This window comes from Triturus cristatus, chromosome 1_2 (genome assembly GCF_964204655.1).
Source record: "Triturus cristatus chromosome 1_2, aTriCri1.1, whole genome shotgun sequence".
NCBI classification, from domain to species: domain Eukaryota; kingdom Metazoa; phylum Chordata; class Amphibia; order Caudata; family Salamandridae; genus Triturus; species Triturus cristatus.
Window position 1 is genome coordinate 293,434,499 of NC_140580.1, and position 25,333 is coordinate 293,459,831.

At 49.0% G+C, this 25,333-nt stretch overlaps 1 protein-coding gene across 9 annotated transcripts in view; it reads right to left on the reverse strand.

Moving 5' to 3' along the window:
- FAM149B1 (family with sequence similarity 149 member B1) overlaps positions 1–25,333 on the reverse strand; it is a 511,501-nt gene that overhangs the window by 473,532 nt on the left and 12,636 nt on the right. For 5 of the 9 annotated variants that reach the window (XM_085603798.1, XM_085603792.1, XM_085603789.1 and 2 more), the window contains exon 2: positions 9,468–9,581. In XM_085603798.1, the coding sequence (XP_085459924.1) occupies positions 9,468–9,581 (114 nt within the window). Of the gene's footprint in view, positions 1–9,467; positions 9,619–25,333 lie in introns of those variants that run through there. The other 4 variants (XM_085603795.1, XM_085603790.1, XM_085603797.1 and 1 more) reach the window with 2 other exon arrangements.

The following is a 25,333-nucleotide window of genomic DNA, read 5'->3' on the forward strand; positions in this document are numbered from 1 at the left end:
CTCTGTGCTGTCTTTCATGAATTATAGGCCAACAGCTGAGCAGATGGGACAGCATGGGAAATAAAAAAAAATCAGGATGCAATTTCATTAAATAATGCCATGTGTCAACATACATTTGTGGTATAATGCTATTTACCAGTGGATGTTTTGTTATATAATATTTGGCAGCTGAAATAGCTAAAAGAGACAGGCATCAAAGCATGAGTGCGCCTCTATCAGTTAAATATAGACATGTACAGTTTTAAAACTTCATTTATCCACGAAACACAAAATAAATATGGATAAATACAGTTAAAGTGGGCAAAAAATAAAAATGGATAAATACAGACAGAAATGCTATAAAACATAAATATCATAAAACCGGGAGCCCTAATTAAGATTAAGATCTCCTAGGACTAGCTAATGCGAAATTTAAATATACATGTTTCAGTTGGAATAAATGTGCTGCCATTTGCTGTCACTGCTCTTTTCTTTGGCTTAATATACAGAATAACAAGAATGATGGATTCTTCTGGAGTACTGGCCCAACCATCCATTTTTAATGCCAGCACGCATGGATCATTCACGTGCAGCTCTACAGCCTTGACCGATAGATTGGTATTGATATACATAATCAGGCCACCTTTCACCCTTCCAAATGTACTACTTTGTTTGGCCAATTTTGTGTATTCTTTATAGTCGATTAGAGGAATGCTATCTGGGCCCAGGCTTCCTGGAACATCCTCAGCTTTTTTGAGAAGCTTTGTGTGCCACAGCCATACAGACAACATGAATCTGGACACTGAGAAGACCATCAATTTGTTTAGGTCTGTAGAGAGGATTCATATGCCTCCAAATAACAGCCAGTGACCAAATTGCTACACAAGGGGACTAACCACTTAATACTTTGAGGGCGATGCTCAGTGCAAAAGAACAATATGAGCGCCAATGATTCCGTAGCCTCTCTGCAAACTGGGCATTTTTCATCCCCAATAACATTTCTAGACTATTAACCGCAAAATGGCTTGGTCAGAAGAGTCCTGTGCCTAATCTGGGTATACTGCTTGCTTTCCAACAGATGGGTGATTTCAGCTATAGTTGGTTCATACCAGGGCAGTGGTTTAACATCAAGGAAGCCCCTTATGAGAGAGCCTATACTAGAGAGATTTATCTGGTAAGTAACAAATTACCAGTAAATTTCTTTTAGCCTCATCTTAGGCACTGTACATACGTTTTTGGGAGAAGCCCAAAAGCCTTATTGTCACAATTTTTCCAAACATAGGCGTATAGAATTCAACCACGGTATATTGCACACAAATCTTGTGGACATCAGATTTCTTATCCCCACTCGATAGGGGGCTAACTGCTGTAGTCCACAATCAGTGCCGATAAATAAGCATTCTACACTCAATTTTCTGGGGAATACGCCTGTGGGACAGTCAAAACAGAGAAGGACCAACGGGGTACTTGCCAGTAGGTCTCACAATGACCTAAGGAACCTATTCTCTACAGAAGTGAGTAAATGGATGTTAGCAAAACCCTAGAGTCCGCATCTATGTAGGGCCGCACCTAGAGCTTTCATATTGTAAATTCCTAGTGCTGGTGCCTTACACCTAGATAATGTTTTCCAGTGGATTTTTGATATGAAGGCTGAGGAATGAATTAGTGTTGCAAGTGATTTCTGAAGCTGCTTTCCCTAATTTAAGTTTTGCATGAGTCTCACATCCAAATAATCGAAATGTTGTACCTGGTCAACTGTATTGCTGCCCACTCTCACTTTCCTCATCACACCTCTTTGTCTGACTGAACCAAAGACCATACATTTTGTCTCGGAGCTATTTAGTTCCAACCCTCTCAGAACAAAACGAACAAGTTACTTACCTTCGGTAACGCTTTTTCTGGTGGATACAGTATCTGCCTGTGGATTCCTCACCTTGTGAATATCCCCTGCGCCAGCATTCCACGGAACTTTTCTTTCCCAGCACTCCACGTCGACGTGGGCGACGTCATAATGCATCGGCTCTGCTCGCGACTCCATTCGACGTCACCGGAGCCATAAGAAGCCCACGTCGGCGTGATGACGTCAGTTCCACCCATTTTTTCCGTGCCTTCGAGGCGAACAGGTGGACTAACGACAGACTCAAAAAATACACAGTATACAATATACTAATACACATACATAATTTACAAATGAAAGGAATGCAAAGTAAACCAAGCATTTCCTACAACTGTACCATACAGCATAAAAACATAACTACAAGACCTCTTTCATGGTATACAAAGGTGGACAACGGGGAGGCAGGTGGGTCAGTGAGGAATCCACAGGCAGATACTGTATCCACCAGAAAAAGCGTTACCGAAGGTAAGTAACTTGTTCTTCTGATGGATACATCTGCCAGTGGATTTCTCACCTTGTGAATAGATTCCCACAGCAGTCCCCACTCCCGGAGGAGGGTGTCCACCTTCCTATACCAGAAAGTCTTGCAAGACAGAGCGCGCGAAGTGGCCCTCCCTCCTCATCTCGGAGTCCAAGCAATAATGCTTTGCGAAGGTATGGAGGGAGGCCCAAGTCGCGGCTTTACAAATGTCTGCCACAGGAACACCCCGGGCCAAAGCAGATGTAGATGACTTAGCTCTAGTTGAATGAGCTCTAATGCCCTCAGGAGGGGTCTTACCAGCCAGGGCGTAGCAGATCTTGATGGCCAGGATAATCCATCTCGACAACGTGCGCTTATGCACCGCTCTCCCCTTGGAACGTCCAACATAACCCACGAAGAGCTGATCGTCCAGACGAAAGTCCTTCGTTCTGTCCAAGTAAAAGCTTACAGCTCTCTTTGGGTCCAGGCGATGAAGCCTTTCTTCCTCTTTGGAGGGATGAGGAGGAGGATAGAAAACAGGGAGAGTAATGGACTGCCCCAAATGAAACGGAGTGACAACTTTTGGCAGGAAAGCAGCCCTGGTCCTCAGAACCATCCTTTCAGCATGCAAGGTTAAAAACGGGGGTTTGGAACTAAGAGCTTGAAGCTCGCTCACCCTCCTTGCCGAGGTTATGGCTACAAGAAAAACCACCTTAAAGGACAACAGCCTCAAAGGACAACTATGAAGAGATTCAAATGGGGACCCCATTAAAAAGGTTAAAACTAGATTAAGGTCCCACTGAGGCATTACATATGGAGTGGGAGGAAACATGTTTGTAAGGCCCTTGATGAACCTCAGAACAACCGGAGACTTAAAAAGTGATGGTTGATCTGGAAGGCACAGAAAAGCCGATAAGGCCGAAAGATAGCCCTTGACCGTGGCCACAGCACAGCCCTGCTGAGCCAAGGAAAGAGCAAACTGGAGAACATCAGAAAGATGGGCTTTTAAAGGGTCAACGGACCTCTCTCCACACCATTTTACAAATTTAGACCACCTGTAGGAGTAAACGGACTTGGTGGAGTGTCGCCTGGCCGATAAAATAACATCCACCACATCAGGTGGGAGAGAGAAGGAACTCAGGTTGCCCCGTTCAATCTCCAGGCATGAAGGTGTAAGCTCTGGAGGTGGGGGTGTAGAACCTGCCCCTCCGACTGCGAGAGGAGGTCTGCCCTCAGAGGGAGACGGAGCGTTGGGCACGAGGAGAGGTGGAGAAGATCTGTATACCACACCCTTCTTGGCCAATCCGGGGCGACCAAAATGACTTGGGCCCAGTCTTGGTGAATCTTCCTCAGAACCCGAGGAATCAAGGGTATGGGAGGAAACGCGTAAAGGAGTCGTGAGCCCCAACTCAACTGAAACGCGTCCACCAACGCCCCCTGCATCGGATACTGGAGACTGCAGAATGACGGGCAGTGCGCGTTCTCGAAAGTGGTAAACAGCTCCACCCGAGGAGTTCCCCACGTCTGAAAGACGTGACGAACTACCTCCGGATGGAGCCTCCACTCGTGGTCGGCGGAGAACTGCCAACTGAGACTCTCCGCACGCACGTTCAGCACCCCGGCCAGATGATTTGCCATCAGACAAATCTGATGGTCCTGAACCCAGGACCATAGACGTAAGGCCTCTCTACATAGACAACGAGACCCCACACCTCCCTGCTTGTTGACATACCACATCGCGGTCGTGTTGTCTGTCAGGACTTGAATCGACTGACCGCGAAGGGAAGGGAGGAAGGCCTTGAGCGCCAAACGAATCGCCCGCAATTTTAGAAGGTTGATGTGAAGCAACCTTTCCTCTGGAGACCACTGACCTTTGATCTCCAGGTCCCCCAGATGCGCACCCCACCCTAAGGTGGATGCATCCGTTATCACTGTGGCCACTGATGGAGATAGATGGAAGGGCTTTCCCTGCGACAGATTGCCCTCTACACTCCACCAAGACAGATCCGCTGCAGCTTCTCTGGAGATCTTGACTGACTCCCTGAGATCCCTGTTGTGCTGATACCACTGCCTGCGGAGGCACCACTGGAGCGCCCTCATGTGCCAGCGTGCATGGTTGACCAACAGAATGCAGGAAGCGAACAGACCGAGCAGACGAAGGACCTTCAGAACTGGAACCGCTCCACTGTGGAATAAAGGGACCATCTCCTGAATGTCGAGAATCCTTTGAGGAGGAGGGAATGCTCGACACACAGTAGTGTCCAGTACTGCCCCTATAAACAGGTTGCGTTGAGAGGGCACCAGGTGAGATTTGGGCACATTGATTGAAAAACCCAAGTCGAACAACAGCTGAGTTGTCACCTGCAGATGACGATGCACCATCTCTGGGGACTCTGCCTTCAGAAGCCAGTCGTCCAGGTAGGGAAAAACCGGAATCCCCGACCTCCTGAGATGAGCAGCCACCACCTTTGTGAAGACTCGAGGTGCGGTAGTAAGACCAAACGGGAGGACCGCAAACTGGTAATGTTGCGACCCAACCGTAAAACGGAGATACTTCCTGTGCGACTTCAGGATTGGGACATGGAAGTACGCGTCCTGCAAGTCGAGCGACACCATCCAGTCTCCTTGCTGCAATGCTTGAAGAACCTGCGCAAGGGTCAGCATCTTGAATTTCTCCTGTCTCAGGTAAAAGTTCAAGATTCCGAGGTCCAGTATCGGACGCAATCTGCCGTCCTTTTTGGGAATCAGGAAATACCGGGAGTAGCATCCCTGACCCCTTTCCTGCTCTGGAACCACCTCTATTGCACCCTTCTGAAGCAAGGCTAGAACTTCTTTCTGCAAGAGAAGCAGATGGTCTTCCGAGCAATAACCTTAGCAAGGAGGATAAGGGGGAGGAAACTCCCGAAAGGGAAGGGCGTACCCAGTCTCTACGAGGTTCAAAACCCAAAGGTCGGTTGTAACAGATTTCCAACCCCGTAGAAAATAGGACACCCGACCCCCCACAGGTCTTACATGATCCGGGATGGGGGATCTAGGGCTGCTTCCCCGAAGCCTCATTTGGAGCAGAGGAGGATGAGGAAGAAGAGGGGTTGCGTCCAGAACCTCTCCGACTCCTTTGCTTCCCTCTATAGGACCTATAGAGGGGATTCTGCTGCTGTTGTTGTTGCTGCTGTTGGGGCTGTCTGAAGGAACGAAAAGATGATCTTCCGAAACCCCTAAACTTACGAAAAGACGAACCCCTAGCAGGAACCTGCAGACCCAAGGACTTCGCCGTCAGTCTACTGTCCTTAAATCGCTGAAGGGCAGAGTCTGCTTTCTCCCCAAACAGCTTCTGTCCGTCGAATGGCAGATCAACCAGCGTAGCTTGAACATCATCCGAGAACCCCGAGGTACGGAGCCAAGCCTGCCTCCTTGATGCCACAGACGACCCCATAATTCTCGCCACCGAGTCCGCCGTATCCAGCCCTGACTGGATCACTTGTCTGGCAGCCGCCTGAGTGTCCGCAACAACCTCCAAAAAGGACGACTTATCCCCCTCAGGCAACTTAGGGGCCAAAGATTTAATGGAGTCCATCAAGGCATGCACATAACGCCCCAGAAGGCATGTAGCATTAGACGATTTCAACGCCATACTTCCTGAGGAAAAGGTCTTTTTGGCTGCCTGATCAACTTTTTGGGATTCCCTGTCAGCTGGAGACTGAGGGAAGGCACCCGAAGCATGTTTAGAACATGAAGCCTGCACAACCAGGCTGTCCGGAGAAGGATGTGTAGACAAAAAGTCAGGATCCCCTGGTGCAACCCTGTACCTTCTTGCCACCTGTCTGCACACTGCCGGAGATGAAAGAGGTTTCTTCCACACCTCCAAGACTGGCTCCAAAATGGCCTCATTGAAAGGCAACAAAGGCTCTGAAGTCGAAGACGGAGAATGCAACACCTCTGTTAGCAAGTTGGATTTGTACTCCACAGAGGGCAGCTGCAAATCCAAAAGCTCTGCTGCCTTCTTGATCACCACATGATAGGGAGCCAATTCCTGAGGCGGAGAAGACCTGGCAGACATATGCTCCCACTCCGGGGTTGTATCCAACCCACTTGCTTCTTCAATACCTTCAAATTCATCAGAAGAAGAGTCAACTTCACCTTCTTCCACCTCTGCTCGATATCTCCCTTCCTCCAACACCCTCTGGGCCTCCCTTCTCGACCGGATCCGGGGAGCCGGCGTCGACGACGTCGTATGCGGCGTCGGTGGAGCCAGTGGTACCGGAGTCGGCGGCGCCATAGGTGGAGTCGGCGGCGCCGGATGCGGCGCCGATGGAGTTGGCCTCGGCGTCGAGGAAGGCTCCGAAGACTGCTGGTCCCTCCGAGGTCGAATCGGATCCCCAGACGGCGCCGGAAACTGCCAAGAAGGCGCCATCAGCATAAAGGGCATAAAGGGGGCCTGAGCATATTGCTGCGGCACCCCTAGCGTAAATGCCATCGTACCCACGGGACCAGTTGGTGCTCCGGATGGGTAGGCCGCCCTATTAAATATGCCATACATAGCATTCAAAAAATTTGTAGAATCTGTACCTGGAGCCGGGAATCGAGGAAAAGGAACAGACCCTGTATCCCCTTGTGGGGTCTCCGGCGTCGGCTCCGCAGTATCTTCCACCAGAGCCACAGATTCTTCAGGCACCGGAACAGACTCTTCTTGTTCCTGCCCATCCATAGAAGCATCCGACTCCACTCGAACCGGAGTCGAAGCCTTAGACGGAGCCGATGACTGTGTCGGGGACTGAGCCGGAGTCCGCTCCTTCGAAGGAGAATGCCTTGGTGACTTCGAAGGTGAAGGAGAAGGAGACAAAGCTTTGCTCCGACGTCGACGGGGCGAAGCCGACCTCGACTTCCTGGACTTCGAGGACCGACGTCGAGAAGAATGCTTCCTCTTTTTGTGGTGCTTCTTCGACCTCGAAGTCGATGACTCCCTCTTCGACTTCTCCTTTTTCCTCCCTCTCTTCTCCTCACCGATCTTCTTCATGAAGAGCTTAGTCTTCCTTTCTTTGAGCGCTTTCGGATTCATGCTCCTACAGCATCCGCACTCCTCCATATTGTGGTCCGAAGAGAGGCACCATAAACAGTTCTGGTGTGGATCCGTCATCGACATCAGACCTCCACATTCCCTACAGGGCTTAAAGCCCGACTTCCTAGTCGAAGACATACCGATTTAAACACAGTTACACCGCTAAACTACAAAGTAGCTAGAGAACACTGGAACAAAACCGTTGCGGGGCGCTGAAAAAAGGGAACTGACGTCATCACGCCGACGTGGGCTTCTTATGGGTCCGGTGACGTCGAATGGAGTCGCGAGCGGAGCCGATGCATTATGACGTCGCCCACGTCGACGTGGAGTGCTGGGAAAGAAAAGTTCAGTGGAATGCTGGCGCAGGGGATATTCACAAGGTGAGGAATCCACTGGCAGATGTATCCATCAGAAATGTTAAACAAGCTGTTGAGGTCCCTAGGGAGGCTTGGAAAGCAACATGGTATTGTCCGCATAGAGACATTTAGGACAGCATCCTGGTACTGGAACAGTATCTATATGCTCAAAATATAGACAGAAACACACAACTTCCAGGTGAAGGGTCAGTGTCTGCATCGGAAAATGGTCCTTAGGAGCTGAAGTCAACCTCTGAGACATTAGCCCACCTTGGGCTCCATATCAATCTATACACACATGCCATAAGTGGGCAGGTGGTGGACCTTTTTCTGATGTAGGGAGGAAAGGTAATATGTGATGGGTTTGGTAGCAGAGACAGGGTATTGTCATTGAGGTTTTTTTCCAGTAGTTTCCCACACTGGGTGCAACTTCGCATGCAGGTCTGCCTATATTGAGAAATATTCTGCGACACTACGCCTCACAGACACAAATGTCTAATGCTTCCACCATGAGTGGACAAAGTCCTGCCGTATTAGCATGTTCTTAAATACCGCACTCAACAGACAGTTCTATTTGTAAGCTAGGGTGAAACAGCACCTACCTAAAAGAATGCTACGAACAGCATCTTAAGCGAGTCCGGAGCTTCCTTGAAATGTTAACGAACAGTCAGTTGGGCAGGCCTTTTCTGCCCAGCCAGACAGGCAGTGGAATGCTTTGTTGGGTTTGTCAGACTGACCATCTGACTTACTAAATGCCTTTAAGGCATGGCTTAACAAAAGACGTAACGTTTTTGCTGCTCAGTTGCAGTCTGTTGGCATTAGTTGGTCAGCGCGCTTCCGATAACAGACATGCCCTACAAACAACACATTGCTTTTTGCTTTCCTCAGATAAATAGGAAATACCCAGATTATTGTTACAAGAAGAAAGTTACGTATTATGTGCCTTGCTTCAATTATAGTAACTATATACTTTCACAACTATGAATCTTTTCATGCATGTTCGAGGGGGTTGGTTAATATTAGTCTTCTATATATCAGAAGCCCAGCATAACCCATGCAAAATAATAATTATTTGCAGCAAACAATATGTAAAGGTGTCTGTTTTACACTACCCGCAGGTCTGAGATTTGAACTGTGGCAGGCCCTACATAGGTTTCTCTCTGTCAAGATACAATATGTAGATAAATGGCGAGAAGAGGTGAATAGTTCTAAATAGTCTGTGGTTCAAGTGCAATGGGTTACTAAACTGCTGAATTGTGAACTGTATTATTCGAGTGAGGTATGAGTCAAGTGGGGCTTCATAGCATGCCTGTTTTGTTTATACTGCTGAGAAGGTTCAAAGTATTATGTGAATGGCGTTTGAAATTCCATCCAACATTTCATTTTTGCCGAATTGAAATCTTTCAATACTCTTGGCCGTTCAAACTTCCTCTTTTATCATGGCTTCATTTGACAAGTTACATCTGCTGAGACTATGCATATGATTGTGTCTTCCACAAGTAAAAACAGGTTACTAGGGGGGGGGGGGGGGGGTATTACTGAGCAGGAAAAAAAAAACCATTACACTTTGGAAAAATAATTACACTCTGTAGAATGTTTTCATGGCATGTCTTTATCTTATAGACTCCAGTAATACAACGTGCATTTTTCTCTCTAGAAGACAATTCTGTAACTTAATTATTTAGAAATATAAACAAAGAATATATTATCAGCAATTACCGTATTTCATTTGAGCCTGTTTCATAGGTAGTTTTGCGAATGGTGACAGGGACATCGTAATCCAAGTCCTCGGGCAGTGGTTGGTGTTTCGAAGCATCTTTTGTGAGACTTTGGCTGTTCAACACAAACATTTTGCAAAAGCTGTGAAAAACTAAAAATCAGAGACGGTATATTATACAGTGTCTTAAAACGACCTACTTTGCTATGTTATCACTTCATTTTTATCACTGCAAAAATATAAAATATGTAGTTTTTGTTGCCTCATGCGGGTTCATCTATTGTTATTCTAAAGCGTTTACAAGTGTAAACATTAGAATCACCCCCCCTCTCCTCACATCATCTACAGGTTGAGGCTCCTAAAGAAAGCAAACATGTGGCCACTGCTGAATGAGTCGCTATATTACACCAGGACAAATGCAGCATATTTCACCGATGCCAGCCCAGATCTTGGATCAATAATACCTACTGGATGAAAAGAAATACGTAAGGTAGAAGAGTGTGAAAAGCTGGAACTGAAGAGGTAAGAAATGAAACGTGTGACATGCAAATATAGGATTTCAGAAAGATGTGGGGAATAAAAAGGTACTACAGCCTTGGCATCACCTCAAGCAGATGGGAATGCGAAACTGGATGGGGCCCATCCTTCGGCAGCACACGCCCAATGCAGCTTTCATTTACATTTGACACCACTGTGACCATTAATCTATACGTTCGGCACAGAAGCCAAGAATCGGTCGTACATTTAGACTGAACACCTTAATGACCTACTGGCAGGCACTGTGGGAAACTAATTGATATCATCCTGAGGGCTCCCAATCATGCCCCATCATAAACCCCCACCTACAACCAGAACTCACCCAGACACATGGAGGCGACTCTTCACAGTTTATACTATACGAGAGTCATATGTTGCATTAAAATAAAACTAGATAAACACAACATCTGGGAACAGAAAACACTCTTAGGGGAAGCAGGATGAAGTAAAACATGTGAAATGTAAACAGGCACTGTATTTAGTCAATAAAAACCATTACACAATCGTTCATTCCTTACATTTCATAAAAATTGATTGAAGCGTAGGTTCCTAACAAGTCTTTTACAGCGGACCTATACACTCCAAGTTAAAACAAATATAAAAATGTAATTAATGCAGTTCTTATGAGGCCTTGACTCGAATGATTGTTCTTTAAAAGCTCCCTACTCGGAGCATGCCCATTTTCCTCATATCACTGTGTTGTCCCGTTATTTAAAGTGCAAGGGTCAATGCAAGGTCAAAAGGTGCTATTGTGCTGAGGTACATTTTAATTCGAATGTCTTCCTTCACGTTGTCCGGGGTTTAAAGTGAGTTGTCGTTCTTTTTTTTTTATTTATTTTTTTAAAATAATTTTTATTCGTCAACAAACACATAAATTGCAGGCCCCTGAAATTCCAGAGGTACCTGCCGAAGCATTGCAACCATGATATCATTGACATTTTACATTAGCAGAATACTTGAAGATGCACTTCAGTTGAAAAACAGACCCCCGACCCCCCCCCACCAACTCCCAGATCCCCCCCCGTCCGCACCATACCATAACCAACAAGCGACATCCTGTATGAGCATAAGCTAGAAAGTTCCGACCCCAGGCCTAGTGTAAGCCCCCTTGCCCCAAGGGAACTAGAAGGACCCTTTCTCCCGCTCCTCCGGGACTGGCTCCAGGGTGAGACCCATGTAGTCTGCCCAACGCTTCCATATCTTATAATGTTTACGGGGACATCCCCTGGCTGCGAATATGGGAAGCTCCAAGCCCATGCTAAAGTCCAGACCCCTCTTCCACACGTTCAGAGAGGGAGCTACCGGAGCCTTCCATGCCCGGGCGATATCCCTCTTGGCCAGTGTAAGGCCCAACAGCAGCAGATGTCTCTTATATATATTTCCGCCAATATCGTCCATGACGTGCAGAAGTGTCAACTTAGGGTCTGCGGGAAGATCCCAACCCAACACCTCGGATAGGCAGGACAACACCCCTCTCCAAAAACGAGATAAGGACACACAGAGCCATACCGTGTGATAGAAGGAACCCTCCTCCCGCAAACATCGGAGACACTCCGGAGATACGATCAGACCAGCCCGCCACAGCCTCCTACGGGTAAAATAAGCCCTGTGCAAGTATTTAAATTGAATGAGGCGTAGTCGAATAGCTATGGCTGCCCCCTGGGGCGAGGCCATCGCCTCCGTCCAGTCCGTCTCATCAAGGGGGCCAACATCACCCTCCCATTTCCCCTTTAGATGCTGGAGCGAGGGGGAGCTGTGAATGACAAGCGTTCTGTATATCTTGGAGATTTTCCGCTCTTGTAGGTCCTCCATGAAGAGCTTCGCTTCCACTGGGCTAAATTCAGCTATGGAGTCTAAGCCCACTAGGCTGGGGGAGAGTGCATGGCAGAATTGGAGGTATCTATAGAACTGTGTCCGAGGCATGCTGAATTCTTGTTAAAGATCCTGGAAGGACTTCAAGACGCACCCCCGCACCACATCGCCTATGGTGGAGATGCCTATCCGATCCCACCCCTCAAACCCGGACAGGGCCGCCATCTGTGGTAGTCGCCCATTGTGCCACAGGGGAGTTTCCCGCGTGAGCACGTTCCACCACCCAATTCGTGTCAGCGCCTGGCGCCAAATCTGAAAGACTACCTGCGTCGCCGGTGGTAAGTGTGCCCGATGCGCGGCGGACTATAACAGGGTGTGAAGTGTGTGTGGGACCATGAGCCGCCGCTCCACTGCATAGGCCGGGTCCCCCCTATCCCCATACCACCATTCATTCAGAACTAGCAGGTGGGAGGCCTGATAGTAGGAAAGCATATCTGACGTAGCCAGCCCTCCTTCATAGGTTGAGAGGAAGCACGTCCGCAGGGCCACCCGAACCACCCCACCCTCCCACAGGAACTGCCCCAGGGTCGAGTTCACCCGACGGAACCAGCCCGGTGGAATCATATACGGATGATTCTGCAGCTGGTACAAAAGGCAGGGAAGGGCCACCATCTTGAAAATCGCAGACCGGTCGAATATGGGGAGCGGCATGCGGGCCCACAATTTGATGTCTTGGCAAACACGCTCCCACACGGGCACCACATTACGCTCCCAAGAAACCGCCAGAGTAGTTGATAAGAACACCCCTAAATACTGGAGTCCCCCCGCCGCCATCCGCACCGGAGACGCCCACCCCTGCAACTGAGTCGGACCCCCCAATACCCACAGGGTAGACTTCCGGGGGTTCATGAAGAGACCCGACGTCTCACCAAAAATCTGCATAATACGGAGTAGCCGGGGCCCCGTGCGGTCAAGGTCTGTCAGAAAAAATAGGATGTCGTCCGCATAGAGAGCTATGCGATCGGCCAGTCCATTCTCCCACTCAAAGCCGGAGATTTGCGCGTCTATCCGCACCCAGGCCGCCAAGGGTTCCATGGCCAGGGCAAACAGATAAGGGGACAGGGGGCACCCCTGGCGTGTTCCACGCTGTACGGGGAAAGTCATTGAGGACGCCCCCGCTACCCTGACCGAGGCCGTAAGCTCCGTGTAGAGAAGCTGCACGTAGGATATGAACCGCGGACCAAAATTCAAGCGTTGCAGCAGCAGGGACAGATATCGCCAGCTGAGGGAGTCGAACGCCCAATCCATGTCCGCCAACAACAGGGCTGCTGGAACCCCCAACCGTTGCACTTCAGCGATCGCCACATGGGCCCGTCGAATGTTATGTCGCGTAGCGCGGGAGGGCATAAAACCCGCCTGATCCGGGTGGACCAACGAGGTGATGTATGGCAAGAGGCGATTGGCCAGAGCTTTCGCCAGAATTTTTGCCTCCACATTGAGGAGGGAAATCGGACGATACGAGGCGTGTTTCTCCGGGGGTCTGCCTGGCTTGTGGAACACCACAATTTCGGCATACCTCCAGTCCCGGGGTAACAATCCACAATCTCGAGCCTCCTCCACCACCGCCATATAATGTGGACTTAATTGAAGGAAATACTTCTTGAAAAACTCACTCGGGAACCCATTCAGGCCCGGGGCCTTGCCTGGGTTGAGGCCACCCAGCGCCTCCCCAAATTCCACCACCGTAAACGGAAGATCCAATGCAGTCCTTGCCGCCTCTGATAAAGCCGTGATAGGGTGATCACGCAAGAACCGCTCTACCTCCGTTTCCGTGAGGCGTTCACAGGGACTATATAGGCCTGCATAGTATGAAGCGGAGCTATTGGCGAGCGCACCTGGATCCGCAAGAGGCATGCCCCCTGGGTCCACGATCCCCGGGAGATCCTGGGTAGGATACACCCCCTGACACAGCCTGTGTAGCATTGCACCTGACTTGTCCCCCCATTGGTATACTTGACTCCTGGTGGCTAGCCAAGCCTGGCGTGCCTCGTCAAGCAAGAGAGATCCGTACGTCTGCTATGCGTAAAGTAGCTGCCGGCGAGACACCTCACCCCCAACCTCCCGGCCCTTACGCTCCAGTTCCGCGACCTCGGCCTCCGCCCGAACCAGCCCCGCTCGGCGCTCGCGGCGGGCCGCCGCGCAGTATGAAATATCCGCCCGCGTAATGTCGGCTTCAGCGCCTCCCACAGCATGTCCGCCCCGGACACGGATCCCACATTCAGTGTCAAGTATTGATCTAACGCCGTAGTCATATGCGCCCTATAGTCATTTTGTTGCAGGTGCCACACCGAGAGCCGCCAATGAAACGGCCGCCCCGCGCCCCCCATCCGTAGGACCGCAGACGCTGGGGAATGGTCCGAAAGCCCTCGCGGGAGAATCTCCGCTGCCTCCAACCGGGACTCCGCGGCCCCAGAGAGTAAAATGTAGTCGAGGCGGGAGAAGGAGCCATGTACTGCTGACAGGTATGTGTATTCGCGGGCAGTGCTGTGGCAGCGCCGCCAGGCATCCACCCATGCTAGGCCACCGACCAGCGCATTGAGTTTCGTCTGTCCACCCTCCCCCAGCCCCCGGCCCCCTGACTGTATGGAGATCCATCACATCGTTCCAGTCCCCCCCCTATAATCCCCAGAACCTCCGGGATGTCCGCCCAGTGCGCCATGACTTGTTCAGCACATGTCCAGGACAGGGGGGGGGGGGGCGTACACACTACCAAAAACCACCTGTTCCGCCCCTATCTGCCCCAGAGCAAAGATATATCTCCCATGTGTGTCTGCCCAAGTCCGATGATGCCTAAATGGGACCCGTTTATGTACCAATATACCCACATCCCTGGAACCCTGAACAAACCCCGAATGAAACACTTGTGTGTATCCATAGCGCTGGAGGCATAGCACTTTCGTCCCCAACAGGTGCGTCTCCTGTAGGAGCAGTACATCCGCAGAGGCCCTCTTCGCGTACTGCATGATCGCCCCCCTCTTGATCTTATCCACGGCGCCCCGGACATTCCAGCTCAACACTTTTATTGTGGCTAATCGCCAACTAGACCCCCGGGAATCTGCTGCCATGGGAGGTATAACTATGATATGATAGTAACGAAGGGACTCCGGCGTCTGTCTCTACCCATGCCCAGCTCTGTACAAAGGTGCGATCAACCCTTAACCTAAGACCCCAACTACCCAACACACCCCCCAATCCCGCCTCCCCCACCCCATACCTCACAAACATTGAAGTACCTGTCGCGGTGAGAGACATCCCAAGGCCCCAACCGTGAACCTCAGGAGTTCCCAACCAATGGATCCCCAACTTGCCTCCCACAACTAAACCCCAGAATCCCCACCCGCAACCTGCTACGGTGGTATCTGCCCTTCACGCCATTCTCCGGGGCCAAGGCAACCCCGCGCACAAAGGAAGATGAAGCAGCCGACAGCTAGTCCATGATGCAAAGACAAATAGAACCTGAGCCCATGGAGCTCCCGGGCCCTCAGGACCAAGCCGGCGGATGGCCAGCCTCCGGGCCAGCCCCACGTCGGGCCCACCCGGACTTATTGCGACGGCGGGATCTGGAACGCCATTGTCTCTTTGAATTGTTTCCTGCTGCCTCATTCTGGGATGAGTCTGATTCCCTACCAGGGGGTGTATGAGGACGCAAATTTACTGTCTCATCCGTCCATTTAAATACTTCCTCCGGCGAATCGAAGAACAATGTACGGGACTCATAGACAACCCTCAGGCGAGCTGGATAGAGAAGAGCGTAGGACAGATGAAGCTCTCGCAACCGAGCCTTGGCCGCTAGGAAAGACTGGCGCTGCTGTTGGACCATGCAAGTGTGGTCTGGGAAGACGAGGATACGGGAGTTTTCAAAATAAAGAGGCTCCTTCTCTCTGGCTTGGCGGAGAATGACATCCCTGTCATGATAATTTAGGATTTTAGCGATGACTGGCCGCGGACGGGCCCCCACCGGCGGCTTCTGGATAAGTGCTCGGTGCGCCCGCTCCACCACGAAGCAGCAGGACAGCGATTCAGGCGGGAGCCAGCCCTCCAGCCATTGGGAAAGAAGGCGCTCCATGTTGCTCCCCTCGCAGCCCTCCGGAAAACCCACAAAGCGCAAGTTATTTCTGCGGGCCTGCCCTTCTGCATCCTCGACCCTGCCTGCTAGGCCCCGCTGGGTCGACTCCAAGGCCGCAACCTGCTTCCTCAGCGTCGCCACCTCGTCCTCCACACCAGACACCCTGATTTCAGTCTCTGTGATGCGGGCAACCGCAATGCTCAGATCCTGGCGCAGCAGCATCACATCCGAACCAACTGCCCCAATTTTGGCATCCAGCATGTCTTGGGACTGCGTTATAGCTGCTAGGAGGGCAGCATTGTCCGGCGTTGCCGCCGAGGAGCCCCCCGCGGCCATCCCCACCAGGCCCGGGCCCGTGAATTTATCAATCGGCCCCTGTTTCGCCGCGCCTCCGCCATGTTTGTCCTTGGTCACTGTTGCAGACCCTACTCCAAAGCCACGGCCGCGCAAGACCAGGCGGGGCCGAAGGCAGGTCTCCTTCGCCACCTACGTTGCCGCCTCCAGGATGTTGCCCCTGAGACGAGTCCTCTGCACCAATCATCAGGTGAGAACCGTGGGGATCAGGGTCCTGGCCTCCCCGCCCCAGGCACCCAGCCGCCGCCGCCTGATCTGCGTGCCACTGGCCTGTTCCGGACCAGGCCCAATCACCGCCAGAAGGATCCAGGCGCTACCGCTCCGATGATGACCCGGGGAAGGCGCAACGTCCACACCAACCCAGCCGGCCAACCGAGACAGGCCCCGCCGTCTCAGGGGTCCAGGATGCTGCAGCCCGCCCTGACCGGGCCGGATGTCCGTCCGTCTCAGCCGCCCCCAACAGGTCTCCTCACCCCCTGCGACCCGAATCGACCACCGAACCCCCGAATCTCTGGTGCGATTTGGGAGGCGGGGTCGGGGGACACGGCGCACAGGGAGCCGGGGCGTAACGCAGACACGGGGCCCCACCGCCTGGCCGGGACACTCACTGCACCTCACCGCCGCGCGAGCCCCTCCAGGCTAGGGCGCCCCAGGGAGCCTCCACAGGTCCCCTCCAGGCTGGGCTGATTTGTCTTCCCCAGGGCGCTGCTCCGCCTCCAGCCGCATACGCCGCCGTCCGGCCGCAGCTTCACTCATACGCACGAGAGGCCGCGGCTCACAGCGCCGCACTAGGCCGGAAAGCGCCGCTCGGTCGTCTTGCGGCTCGCGGGGGACCCCAGACCTCCAAAGTCGCTCGGGCTGCCGCCGCTGCCAGTCGCCCCTCACCGCCGTCAAGCAGGGCACCTCAGCTCCGGGGAATAGGATAAATGTGCAGGACAAATGTTACGGGCGAGCGGGAGCCGGCTCAAAGCTCGTCCACCATCTTGGCTCACCAAGCCACGCCCCCCGACGTTGTTCTTTTTTGCTTAACCGCACTTACAACACTAATTTTCATTAAATTACCTTTGGATCTTTTGCTCAGAGTAATTACTGTTCTTCCCTTGTACATTATGTAAACCCTGGGTTAAAGTGCAGGTGCTTTATACAAAGACCATCGTTTTGCTTTAATCTTAAGAGGATCTACTGGTTTTACTTGTTTCCCAGTTGTAGTTCTTTGTTCGAGTGCTGGTGCCCTAAATTGGATTGTTCTATTGCTTTCATGTTTACTTTTACGAATTTTACTCCCCAGCATATGAGCGGTATATAGGAGCCCCCCAGCCAATGGATTACCGCTTGCCTACATGGTAGTATTTCTAACTATATACAAATTCTTTTGAGCATTCTCTTCCTTTTTGTTAGATAACTCAGGCAAACGCAGAATACGTGTGCAAGACTTTCTTCCTTATATTTGCATAAGCGACATTCTTTGTTCGATGCCTAATCCTTCCAGGATGGCATTAGATCTTTTATTTCCCATTTTCCGAAACGGTAATGCATAAACTGAAGTTTTATTTTCAGTGAAAAATGTGCTGTAAGGTAATCCTGGTGCTGTAGTTTTTTTATAGGATTTATCACTGTCCAGGGGTGACGTCTGAGTGCAAGGCTTGTCTTATCTGTTAAGTATGAATAATGCTGGTTTGTTGCTTTTATTACTTTGTAAAAGGCCTGTTTCCCAATACTTGCACTCATGCGTCTTGTATTCCAAGTTCCTTGATAGCCTGTTTTAAATATAGCCCCCATGAATCTTATTTTGCTGTGTTTGCTCCTTTATTTCCTTCCAGCACAAGTGGTTGACTGACACTCTTTCCGACGAGCGTATCCTCCAGCATAGTTTTATAAAGGCTCCTTTACATTGGTATTTTTGTTCAGCAGTCCAAACTCTAAACGCATCTGTGCTGGAGATGCAGTTTTCGTAATGCTGAACACAGATTTGTATTCCCTTGTTTGGATTTTGTTTAAGATGCCTTCTGCGCGTCCTTTCAGTGATTACATACGGTAAGTCACTGTTGGCATTAACTGAGCGCTCATCACTGTTAAAAGATGGTCAAATGAAGGACAGCTCAATTTTGTTCTTAAAGTTTATAAGCTGTAGTTTAAAGATTGCACTTTCGCCTGCATTGTTTTTATGTGTTGTTTGCCTTTCATTTGATGCTCCATGTTGAATCCTAAATATTTATATGACTTAACTTCCTCGACTTTGTTCCCTTCCAAGAACCAGGTGTACTTCTTGTTCTTCGAGTCTACCAATGAACCACCTTGGTCTTCCTCAGGTTTAGCTCTAACCCATTTCTGTCCATGTAAGTTTTTAAGACATCCATGCATCGTTGAAGTCCAATTGGCGTTTGGCTTAATAAGACGATGTCGTCGGCGTACTGTACGTATTCTATTTCTTCTTGAGCCAGTATGGGCGGGTGAGCGTTGATGTTCAGTACGGTTTGTGCTAGATCTGCTAGATATATGTTTAACAGGCAGGGAGCTAATACGCACCCTTGTTTTAATCCTTTGTTTGTGTAGACTTTATCTCTGAGACTCTTGCCATCTCCAATTTTGACCTGGGCACAAGTTCCTGTAAATACCTCTTTGATTGCCTTTAATAGGCTAGTTGGTACGCCCCATGCAGCCATTTTTTTCCACAAGTTCTCCCATGGCATTCGATCGAATGCAGACTTGAGATCTACAAAGCAGGCAAATAGCCGCGTTTTTCTTGTTTTGGCCTTTTCTGCTAACCGTGTCAGGCCTGATAGATTTGTTAAAGTCCCCATTCTAGCCCTAAACCCAGTTTGTAGTTGGGGTAAAATGTTTACGTCTAGCCACGACTTGAGGTGCTTTAGAAGACTAGCTGCATATAGTTTTGCCTCCACGTCTGTTAATGCTATGAGTCTATAGCTTGTTGGTTTAGAAGGGTTTCCGCTTTTATATATGGTCTGAAAAATGTGGCCTTTCCAGGAATCCACGACAGGGTTCGTGATCTATAGCTCGTTGAATAATGTGGTAAAGTAATCTGCCCAGTAAGGCAGAATTCCTTTAATAAAGAGAGTTGGGTATACCATTCGGCCCAGCTGCTCCCCCTGATTTTAGGTTCTTTATGATTTTTTCCAGTTGGTCAATTTCCACGGCCGGTTTAAGATTCTCATGACTGTCTATTTTTTTCTTTTTATCCCTTTTATCGGTTGGTGTTGTTACCGATCTTGTTCATGCTTGGCAAGTTTGCTGACACTCTACATGTGGTCCTGTGTTTGTTTTTGACGCTGTTTCAGCGTATATATCCCACACGTGTTTTTCCCATGTGGATGCGTTTATACCTGAGTTTTGGTGTTGTCTGTACCCTAAAGACAGCCAGAATTGTTTACTGTTCCGTAGCCGACTTGCCAAGAGCAATTTGTTCCAAAGATCTTCTCAATATCTAATTTTTGCTTCCCAGCAGTTTTTCTTGTACTGAGTTCTCAGTTCCCGGAGTCTGTCTTTATCACTTCTTTTCCCTTCCTTTGTTTCAATAGAATTCGGCTTTCTCATAAAATGTGCATTTTTTCTTTGTGCATCTTTTTGCTGTACCATGTTTGCTTTTTTGTTCCTTTGTTTTGCTTACTTTTCGGATTGATCCAACATGTCATTTTTTTTTTTTTTAATTCTTTTTATTAACAGTGCTCAGGTCATCAAACAATACAGGACATTTAGCACAATACATGCGGTGAATTACCCATCCTTTGGACAATGACCGACCTTCAAAGGCACAAGTGGGGCAAATAACAATAGCTGTTAAGGTCCTAGTCCTCCCCCTGTCTGCCTGTACTTCCGCCATGGCCCCCATACCATTCGCCATTTTTTGGTGCAACCTCTGCTTTTATAGATAGACTTGTGCCAAAGGGCCGAAGAAACTATGTCCCGTACCCATTGGTCCCATTGGGGCGGAGTCCACGAGCCCCAGTCCCTCGCGATATTCCTCTTTGCCACCCCCGCCGCCAGAGCCAGCCAAATCTCCTTATGTCTAGTCCAGTCAGAGTCGCTTCTAATCATTAATAGTAGCCATCGCGGCTCCAGCGGGACCACTGAGCCCACCACTGTCGTCATTACGTCGACTACCTTGGTCCAGAAAGGGACTATCTGCGGGCACTTCCATAGGGTGTGATAGAAGGTGCCCTCCTTCCAACATTCCCGTGCACAAAGGGCCCCAGGCGTACAGATGGGCGCGGGGATAATATACTCTGTGCGGAATCTTAAGCTGTACTAACCGGAACCTACAACGGATTGCAATCTCCCTTGGGCTCTGTAGGGCGTCCTGCCAGTCTTCGTCTTCCAGTTCTCCTATATCCCCCACCCATCTCTCCCGCAATGTCACCAAGGGGTCCGTCATGTTATTGATAAGTTTGCGGTATATTGTGGAGGTAACATGTCAGATTTTTAAGTGTGAATTTTTCTAATAGTGTGCTTATTAATTGTTTCCATGCTGTTTTTTAAATCCCCTTCTTTTGTTTGTTCTTTCCCCCCTTGTTTATTTTTTATTGTTTCCAATGTACCAGCATGCGTATATACCTCCTTCAGTATCTTTTCTATCCCTTTTCCCCTCCATTTTAGGCTTTTCATATTATATGTTACGGGGTCGAGATTAGGTCGTGAGATGCGCGATACAGCTTTGTCTTATATTTTATTCCAATGATCTGTGGGAAATGATCACTCTCCATACGGGGATAAATTTGAAGGTGACATACCTGCTGCATTGTGGCTTCACTTACTTCTCATGTGATCTATGGTTGAGCTCTTATTCCCACTTAGAAATGTAATGGCGCCGGTGTATCATCTTTTATGTTTCCGTTCAGGAGCCATAATCTGAGCTTTTCTGATTGTTTCTATAAGTGTTCTCTTTCTGGCGCTGGTTCTTCTTCTGTGTGTTTTTACTTAGGTTAATGTTAAAGTCGCCTGTCATTATGCAGATCGCCTGTTTGTATTGTCTCTGAATAGTTTTGAATATTTCATATAGGATTTTCATCTGCACCTCTTTTAGATATTTTCTAGGGAAGATGTAGACATTTATTACTATGATGGCTGGCAGGTCCCTGCTCTTGTTCTCTCTTACTATTCTCAATGCAATTTGACCCTATTTCTAAATGTTCTATTTGCCATTTGAACCTTGTTGAGCAGAAGAGTACTAATCCTCCTTTGGGCTGAGTTGTTGCTCACCTGATGTGCTTCCAGGATTCTTCCTGGCTTGTTGCCCTGGTGATGTTAAAATTCTTCTGATCATCCTACTTCGCCTGTTCTTTACTGGAGAACTTGATGATCCTTAAGTTTTCTAAAATGCCCCGATTAGGGCCAGCTCCTGCCGCTCCCCTTAGGATTGAGATACCTCTTTCATTTTCGGGCGTAATGGTCCTGGGTAGCAGGGGGGTTCGACTGATTGTAGCTCGATCCCCCATGCCCTGAAGATACAGTGGTTACTCACGATTTGCACTATTGTTTTCTTTGAAGCCCAGTTTGTCATTGTCCCCTCTCTGTTGTTTCTGTGAGGATGAGACACAAATTCGACCAATCTGAGGATCTGATGTGAGCGAGGTCTCTTATTTCCTTAATTAATTTTAATATTGTGCCTCAATTCAAATGTTGAATGGTCATCATGAAACATAGTTTGGTATTAATAGTAGCTTATTTTCATTAAACTCCATTTTTGTTTTTTGTTTCTCCAAACTAATATTCCAAAGTGGTTTCTTTGTTGTATTCAATGAAGTGTTGCAGTCTTGCTGTTCTTTATTTTCTTTCCTCTGGCCGCCTTTTACCCATCGTTGTTTTCTGTCTCTACTATCTTCGTATATTGATTGCATGAGTCTCCGATTTGGTTCTGCTCTTTGCTTTTCCTTGCTTACTGTGAAATTTTGTTAGTTCTTGTATATTATTACTCTCCCTTCTTCTCTTTCTTTCTTTTTAACAGGCCTTGCTGTGTTGTGACCTTGTATTTATTTTCTTTTATTTGCTGCACAGCCTTGACGCCAGTTTCTATTACTAGGCCCAGGTCCAGTTCTTCCTGATATGACCCCTCTGTGCAGGTTATATGTTGTTCGTTATTTACGAAGGGTCGAGACTCGTACCTGGGATCCTGGTGTCTTCTTCCGCCTTTGTAGGTGTCTCCACCATCGTTGTCTGTTAATTTGTATGTTGATTGACTAATAGCCATATATATTTTTGTTGTGGCCGATTTCCCTTCTTGCTTTTCTTTGCCTTTTCTTTTCCCTTTTTGTGATATTTTGTACTTGTACCTCCGTTCCTGTCTCTCCGCTTTCCTTATACGAGTGGCAGGTGTTAGGCGTTGTATGGAGATTGAACGATTTTTCTTTTGGATCTTGTTCTGATCTTCTCCCTGTTAAACATCTGGGAGGAGTGAGCTCTTCAGCTCTGAGTGGGTTACTTTGACGTGGTTTTCTTTCGCTTATCCCTGCAGTTTCTTCTATTTCATGTTCTTGAACTCTTGGTCTCCTATATGCTCTTGCTGCTAGTGCCCTAAATTCTGTCAATATTTCAATAAGAAGTGAGGTCACGCGATCGGGAGTGTCTTCTAGGGTTTCGCAACGGCATGTTACTTGCTGTATGTAATTGTGTTTTTGGGCTCTCTCAATCTGGTCATTTAATGCCTGTAATTGTTTGTCAATACCCACTATGTGTACTGCCAAGATGTTAAACAGTTCCACCTGAAGGTCCTGTTTGTCTGCTTGGTGGAATATGGCTGTTGACATTGCGTCCATGGTTGTCAAGAGGGACCCCCAGGTGTTGGCCTGATCCTTCTCAGCCCGATCCTTGTTCTCTTTGTTACCAGAGGTGGAGACTCTGCTTTTGCCTGCGGTCTCTCGTTCCTTTTGCTCCCTGCTCCTGTGAGATGATTTAAATGGTAGTGGTGATCTGTTTTTTTGTCTGCGGGAATTCACTATCTGTCACGAAGGGGCTTCGACTGATTAAAGATGTATCCCCCCCCCCCACCTCCCCGTAAGGAATTAATGTTACATTTTCTGGTGAGTTGGTACTCGGTTGGCTGACTTCTTGTTTTTGAGATGAAGATTCAAGAAGTTCAATCAGTGGTTGTTCTTGTGTACCTGGTGTTCCTGTTCAGGACTGGTGGTTTTTTATCATGTCTATATGGCTTGAACTGTCCCAACCTTTTGGATGAGTGGACGGGGGTTGCACTCCTAATTTCTGAGCTATGTATCTCTGCTTAGACTATTATTGAGTTTATTGGGGTCTCTCCTTGCGAGCCAAGAACCACGAATGCCTCCTCTTGCATATGTTCTCCTGACCAGGGGGTGGTTTCACTTTCCAAGTCTGATCGACTGCATACTTCTGGCTCTGGTGGCTGATTGACCTTCTAATCCACCTTCTGTGGATTTAACATGGGGTTTTGCACTGCATGCTTTGAAATTAGAAAGTCTGTTATCTTGTTCCCTTCCTTCTTTTTGGTTCCTGTTGTCAATCTCCTTCTTGTTGCTATTATTCTCAGTGGGGATTGTGTTGGATTTCCATCACTTTGCGACTGCTCTGATTCTGAAGTGGTGTCAGACTTTAAAGACTCCTTGCGCGGTCTCATGGTTTGTCTCTTCTTTCCCTGGGTTAAGCACCCTCCGTTTCCGCCTGAACGCATAGCAGCCCCTTTTCTTTTCACCTCGATGTGTATGTGAGATTCCTTTTGTGGTCTTCGGGAGGCTAGCTTTGTTGATTGTGTGCCGCACTGATTTGTCAGACCTAGGTATGACCTAGGTGTGCCTGTAGCAGTAGCCCTCTTTTTTCTTATAGTTATGGGTTCTTAATGCCGAATTGTAAGGCCCACACTATCCAACCTGCCCCTGACCTCTCCCCACTCCCTCCCCTCCTCCGTACCTCGTACCGCTGCTTTCCTGCTCCATCTGTTCTGCTATGCTGGTTGCCCACGACCGTTGCCTGATGGACGTGGGGGCAGTGGTAATGGTAGTCCAGGGGGAGAGGAGATGAGCGAAAACCGGATTTGCCTCTCACTCCTTGCACTCTCGATCTGGGCGAGACAGTCACCAGGTTGGACTGCCAGCGCCTGCGACTGCAGCACAATACGCGCCTCTCTCTGCACCGACTGGCAACTGCCAACGGCGGCTCTCACTCCACCTCACAGCTGTGGCCGCTCTCGCTTTCATTGAGCCCAGAATTACAGGCGGGCGGGGGTATAGTTGGTGCTTGATTGATGTGGTTCTCACGCTGAATAGACCCCCCCCCCCGCTCGTTTTGGGGCCTGAGGGTCTTGGTTCAGGGCTCAGGGCTTAGTGCCTGGGTGGCCAATCACCGACTCGCTGCGGTGCGCTACGGTCCGCACTGCTTCGCTTCTTAACTCCGTGACTCCTCCGCCTTTCGATCACAAACACTGAAGAGGCACTGGTTTGCTGGCATGGATTACCTTAGGGTTTATACTGTCATGGTTGAGAATATTTATGCCTTTCAAGTTAAGAAAATAAATACAGTACCCAAAAGGTACCCATTTCAAAGTCAGTTTTAGGACACACCCTAATTAAAGCCCTGTGTCGTTGATAGTTGTAAAGGAGATGCACGGCCTGATGAGACTGCACAGGTCAGTGAGGATATGAGTGGGGGACAGCGCTAATGTTGAATGGGAATGAAGTGGTGTGGTACAGGATGAGCGATGGCAGTATCAGCAGAGTTGAAGGAGTGTTAGTGTTAAGATTTTAGACAGGATACTGCTAACCGTTTTGGGAAAGGGGTCATTTTCTTTTCTGTCTCAACAGCCCTGCATGTATTTGCACCCCAGACAAACCCATCTGTTTCTTGCTGAGACTGGGAGCTTTAATCCAGTCTTTCCTGCAAAACAAAGGAAAAACCTAGGTGCTATATAACTTTTATCGCTAGAATAAGTGGACAGGGTGAAAGGTTCTGGAGTAGAGGGCAGGGGATTGGTCAAAGCAAGTGACGTGCTTCTTTCCTGGCCTTTTCAGTATGTTTTAACTGAAGGGGTGTGGGTCTCTTGCCTTACTGCAGGACCATTGC